General features: G+C 33.7%; 1 protein-coding gene across 1 annotated transcript in view; it reads right to left on the bottom strand.

The window, feature by feature from the left end:
- Positions 1 to 2,256: 2,256 nt before the first annotated feature.
- Positions 2,257 to 6,859, bottom strand: part of LOC106470785 (protein TANC2-like) — a 17,067-nt gene continuing 12,464 nt past the window's right edge. Inside the window, exons 11-13 of the mRNA XM_022399427.1 lie at positions 5,331 to 5,431; positions 2,720 to 2,869; positions 2,257 to 2,361 (exon numbers count right to left, since the gene is read on the bottom strand). Of these exons, the coding sequence (XP_022255135.1) occupies positions 2,257 to 2,361; positions 2,720 to 2,869; positions 5,331 to 5,431 (356 nt within the window). The remainder of the gene's footprint in view (positions 2,362 to 2,719; positions 2,870 to 5,330; positions 5,432 to 6,859) is intronic.

Raw genomic sequence — 6,859 nt, forward strand, 5'->3', positions numbered from 1 at the left:
GGGGCCAATCGTAATGCCTCAGTCAGGTCCGAAAGAGCGGCTTCCAGATCACTATAAAACAAAAAACAATGAGGTTGTACTGGAAGTGAGGTCCATAAGAATGGACTCCAGATGACTATAAAACAAAAACAATTAGGTTGTACTGAAAAGTGAGGTCCATAAGAATGGACTCCAGATGACTATAAAACAAAAACAATTAGGTTGTACTGAAAAGTGAGGTCCATAAGAATGGACTCCAGATGACTATAAAACAAAAACCAATTAGGTTTTACTGAAATGTAAGGTCCATAAGAATGGACTCCAGATCACTATAAAACAAAAACCAATTAGGTTTTACTGAAATGTAAGGTCCATAAGAATGGACTCCAGATCACTATAAAACAAGGAACATCATACTTCCGGTTGTTCTTGAGGAACCACATTACTAGTCATTCCTACGTCGGTCATGAAATGTAAGACGTTTCTGCAATGATCATTAAGATGGTTGTCTTGCTCATCATTATCCGTCGTCATTCTAATTGCCATGATTTATTTACTGCCTCTCTGTTGTTGTTGTTGTTTTGTATGTATGTATTTAAGCCAAACAGTAACGTAGACGGCGACATAACGAACGTGTTCATTTAATTCCAGAAAGAGACTACTTATATCGATTTGATCATCTATATTTCTCTTTTTTGTTGCTTAGTAACAGAGACGCGTGCCCTTGTAAAACTCCATTAAGCACGATAAAATGCTAAGATCAAGTGACGACTTTGCTTGCATGACTGAAGTCACGTGAAAAGTGTTTTTATTTACATTCACATGTTAGCTATAGGTATATTGCAAAATTAGTCACAGTGTGAAGAAGGTGAAGAATTATCGCCATTTTGAACGAATTATCTGGAAAAACTTTATCGTCACCATACTCTTAATACACTGAAATAAAAAAACCAGGGTTAACAAATCCTTAGTTTAATACTTCATCACCATATACTTAATACTGTACACAGGACACTGAAATAAAAACACGACGGTTAACAAAACCTTAGGTTTAATACTTCATCACCATATACTTAATACTGTACACAGGACACTGAAATAAAAACACAACGGTTAACAAAACCTTAGTTTAATACTTCATCACCATATACTTAATACTGTACATAATACACTGAAATAAAAACACGACGGTTAACAAAACCTTAGTTTAATACTTCATCACTATATACTTAATACACTGAAATAAAAACACGAGGGTTAACAAAACCTTAGTTTAATACTTCATCACTATATACTTAATACTGTACACAGGACACTGAAATAAAAAACACAAGGGTTAACAAAACCTTAGTTTAATACTTCTCACGCCAGGATTTAACAGGATTTTGAAGTGCTTTGTTTTTGAACACGAGACAGATAGTTTACCAATATGATGTTATTGGCTCTGATAATTAAGATGATTGACTTGCTCATCATTACCGGTCGTAGTTTTAATTGCCATGATTTATTTACTGCCTCTCTGTTATTGTTGTTTTATTGTGAGTGTATGTATTTAAGCCAGACAGTAGCGTAGACAGCGATACAACGAACGTGTATTTGGCTTTTCATAACAGATATTCGCAGTTTTTTTACTCGACATTAACCGTGGTAGAAAGAAGCGTCCACTCCTTTGTGGTCCAGAATGATATTACTGATAAAAACTGTTGTTTTTCAAGTATTTGGCCAAGCTGTTGTCCATGAGAAAAAGTTGGTTTCAAAGGACGCACATTAACGGTAGAATTACAATCTATGCCAGCTGTTCGTCACTATAACATCTTCAGCGGTCAGATGAAACGACTAGCTAGGTTTTTAGGACATATTTACAAGTGTTAGTGTAAGTTTGGTTACTCAATATAGCACGAAATTACAAGACAAACTGCCATTCTGTCAGCTGTGTAATCGTCAGTTTCATAAGAGTGGTCAGCAGTCAGATAAACGAGTCTACTTTTAGTACCATCAAAGTAGAGACACGTGGTACTGAATCATTATAACATCAAAATAGTGGCAAGCTGTTTTACGTGATACACAGAAAAGACAGAGTGAACAAATCTTTTTATTTTGAAAGATAAATACCCATTTAAAGTATTACTTAAACGTCTTATGACGCCAAATAAATGTTTCTAAGACGTTTTATTAAAGTTTGAAACACATTTTGGGTTAGTATTTAAAGCTACACGGAAAGGTGAAGAAAACAAACTACAATTATTAAATAATACTTCCTGGAGTTTGAAGCGACACTCACCCAGATTCTTGTCTAGCACGAGCTTTACTATAATAACCTTCAAATGCTTTAGGTCTAATTTCCACTGCTCTTTCTGCTGCCTCAATAGCCGTGACAAAATCCTGTTTAGAATTCACAAATTCAAATTCAAATATATTAATATTTCTAAAGTTACTTATGCTGCCATCTATTGACAACTTAAATATATATGTATATAAATCGACTGCTTGAAGAACTATTAAAAATACCAATATTAATTTCAAAGTGACCTAATGGCTGTAAATTAGAAGTTTAACATTTGACTAAGTTTGAGTTCTTACGAGTTCGAATGATCATTGTTTACAGATATTTTTTACCACTACTTACCTCAACTTTCTCAAGTTATTTTTAATTTTAATTGAAATAGTTGTCACCACGTTTCTGTAATCATTTGTTTTTTTAATATTATTTAAATAATGTTTTACTAGTGTTTCAGCTTACATGCATCTTCCGCTTGCATCGTGACAGTGAAATTAAAATCTGGAACATAAGTTGCTGAAAGACGTTCTGATAATCTCCTGTAGCACCATCTACCGGAAACTTCTTCAGTCCGTACTGGTAGCGATGAGCTGCTTCCTTCAACCGCCCCCTCTGACGTTCAAAGTTAAAAACAAGAAAGCCATCATTTTTTTTTGAAAGTATTTAGGTTCTTAGTTCGACAAAACCTTTACTAAGAAACGATACTGAAGAATAAACAATAAAAAATGATTTCCAATTACTAACATATTTCAAAATTCAGCGCACAGCTACACAAAGGACAATCCCTAACTTTGAACAAATTGATGATAGGAACGCAGCTAGGGATTTGACAGTCACTTTTATAGCACATTACAGCATCAAAGACCGAAGCGTGATTTTGTCATAAAGAAACGTGAGTCACGAACACTCGGATCTACGGTTTAGATACACTAGCCACTAGGCCACATTGGTTGGTCTACAGTCTATGTTGTGTGAGAAAACTGTTCCTTGTTTGGTTTAAATTTATAGTTCTTTGCTCACCACTGGTAAGCTGAAATACTTCAGATGTGTGTTTCTTTGTTTCTTGAACTTCGCGCAAGAGGGCTATTTGCACTAGCCGTCCCTAATTTAGCAGTGCAAGACTAGAGGGAAGGCAGCTAGTCATCACCGCCCACCGCCAACTCTTGGGCTACTCTTTTACCAACGAATAGTGGGATTGACCGTCAGATTATAACACCCCCACGGCTGAAAGGGCGAGCACGTTTGGTGGGACGGGGATTCGAACCCGCGACCCGCAGATTGCGAGTCGAGCTCCCTAACCACCTGGCCATGGATAACACGTGACATCGTCATTATTAGTTATCCATTATTATTCAACGAACTAACAGGTTATTTATTTACTTATTTGTAAATTTCGTTTCGTCACTAAGATGAGAATTTCTGGAATAAAATATGACGTAGAAGCAGAATCTTTGATTCGCTATTTCCGCTGCAACTAATTCTAACCACTATATATATAGACCTACTTTATTTATTTGTTTAGCTGGTGAGCTGTGAATTCAGCGAAACTAGTCTGCTGCAACGGAAGTAGCCAATCAAAGAATAGATCAAAACCTCCACGTTATATTTGCTACTCTGAAATTCACAAATAAGCGAGTTATTTTTTTAGAATATTTTTTGCCGGGTAAAAGTGCGTGATATTCCTACGTTTGGCAACGTCTGCGATTAATTATTCCCGTATTCCTACGTTTGGCAACCTCTGCGATTAATTATTCCCGTATTCTGTATTGTAATATCTGCTGTGATTTTATTGCTCCTTTTTAGGTTGACCCACAGTGCGAGAGTGGTAAGTTTACGTACTTACAACGCTAAAATTCTGGGTTCGAGTCTCCGTGGTGGACACACCCGATATCCCAACGTGGCTTTACTTTAAAACAAATAAACAAATTCGATGATTTTTAACCGAATTAATGAATATACATATATAACTTGACAGGAAAAGTAAACTAGCCAAACGTTTGTTAAAAATCAAATGATTATCATGAATTATTAATATTACAAGTCAAACGATTGAACTGTCAGTCTTAATAATCCTGTGTTGTTAAATACAAGAATTATTAATATTACAAGCCAAACGATTAAACTGTCAGTCTTAATAAACCTGTGTTGTTAAATACAATTCCAAGATATTAAAAATGTATTGTTGTAATGATTTTATTATTGGGCGGGTTCTTTTAGGTTATTTGGTAACGTATAATGACAAAACTAGTCTGCTTAATGAAAATGAAAGTGTTTTATTTCTTTTACTACAAGTTCTACAAATTTCACTATAAAGCTAGTCATTTACTAGCTAACTCTTCCCGTTTGTTGCATTGTTGATACACAAACTCGAAATTTACGAAACTGAAAGTCACAGATAATGGAATAACACACTCGCTAATTCTGTAATCATTCCCAAACTAAAAGATCCAGCGCCAGTTTTTCTGTAGCTCTGGTGGGGGGACTTGAACTGGGGTCCGTTAAATATTAGTTGAGTTTTATTGGAAATATAAAGGATAGTATGATGAAATAGAAATTAAGTATAGAACTGATCAAAACCATAGGTTTGTCATATACAAATGATTGTACATACAGACGAGATAGACCTAACAGACTACCCAGCAGGTCATACATTATTATTGTGTATTTCTTATAATATAAAACTGACCTACCGATTCGTACCGTTAGAGTTTTTTCCGGGACCCTTATGGTTGAGGAGTACTCTCTTTGGGACTGTCCTAGTGATGGTACTGACAACTGTCCCTGTTTTAGTCTACTTGTCAATTCGTTCAAATCTATGAGGGTTTATAACGCTAAAAACCGGGTTTTGATATCTGCAGTAGGCAGATGACAGATAGTCCATCCTAAAGCGTTGCGCTTAACAACAAACAAACAAAAACTCTCAAGAAAATTCCAGACTTCACGCACTCATCACGTCAAATGAAAGCTCCCTCTAGCGAACAGTACAAACGCCTAAATTAAAATATTAAAAACATAGCGTTTAACAATAGAATAAACATTACTTTATATGTCACCGAGGCTAATAAAACATTACCTTGTATAAAGTCATTCCATCATCCAATAGTTTCTTCAGTAACAGATGTAAAACTTGTGCTTTTCCTTCTGCCATAGCCCACGTTTGAGGTCCTAACAACAAACGTTGTCAAAATAAACCAGTCGCATGGTTAATTACTGAACTGATAATTAGTCCTATGACACTTGACATCAGTTTATTTTAATACAGCTTACTGTTGTGTGTTACTCATTTCCTTTACTCAGATTTAGTTTGTTTTTACCATGGATGTTTTCAGATCAGGGTGTAATTGTGTTTCATATAAACATTAAACAGATTTGTTTCCTATTAATTAACAACATTACATCACCTGTTAATTAACAATATTACATCACTTTATAAGTAAGGATATTACATCACCTGTTAATTTACAATATTACATCACTTTATAAGTAAGGATATTACATCACCTGTTAATTAACAACATTACGTCACCTGTTAATTAACAATATTACATCACTTTATAAGTAAGGATACTACATCACCTGTTAAGTCATCTAGTAATAATATACAGTAGTAGTGTATATCGTTTAAACTAATGTTCAGAACCTTTGTTTCTCTCAGCTGATGTAATATTGGTACTTAACAAGTGATGTAATATTGTTATTTAACAAGTGATGTAATATTGTTAATTAACAGGTGATGTAATGTTGTTAATTAATAGGTGATGTAATATTGTTAATTAACAGGTGATGTAGTATCCTTACTTATAAAGTGATTTAATATTGTAAATTAACAGGTGATGTAATATCCTTACTTATAAAGTAATGTAATATTGTTAATTAACAGGTGATGTAATGTTGTTAATTAATAGGTGATGTACTATTGTTAGTTAATAGGTGATGTAATATATCGAGGATAGAATTGCAGACAGACAGAAATGGAGACGGACAATTGAGTCAAGCGCGGTAAAGTGCGTGAATCGTTCGTTGTGAATTATAGCGTGTGATTGTGGAAATTAAGTGTATGCAAAGTTGTATTGAGAAAAAATATAATATGATGTAATATTGTTAATTAACAGGTGATGTAATATCCTTACTTATAAAGTGATGTAATATTGTTTATTAACAGGTGATGTAATGTTGTTATTTAACAAGTGATGTAATATTGGTATTTAACAAGTGATGTAATATTGTTACTTAACAAGTGATGTAATATTGGTACTTAACAAGTGATGTAATATTGTTATTTAACAAGTGATGTAATATTGGTATTTAACAAGTGATGTAATATTGGTATTTAACAAGTGATCTAATATTGGTACTTAACAGGTGATGTAATATTGTTATTTAACAGGTGATGTAATATTGTTATTTAACAGGTGATGTAATATTGTTATTTAACAGGTGATGTAATATTGTTATTTAACAAGTGATGTAATATTGTTATTTAACAAGTGATGTGATATTGTTACTTAACAAGTGATCTAATATTGTTATTTAACAAGTGATGTAATATTGTTATTTAACAAGTGATGTAATATTGGTACTTAACAAGTGATGTAATATTGG

Source organism: Limulus polyphemus, unplaced genomic scaffold, assembly GCF_000517525.1.
Source record: "Limulus polyphemus unplaced genomic scaffold, Limulus_polyphemus-2.1.2 Scaffold4216, whole genome shotgun sequence".
Lineage (NCBI taxonomy): Eukaryota > Metazoa > Arthropoda > Merostomata > Xiphosura > Limulidae > Limulus > Limulus polyphemus.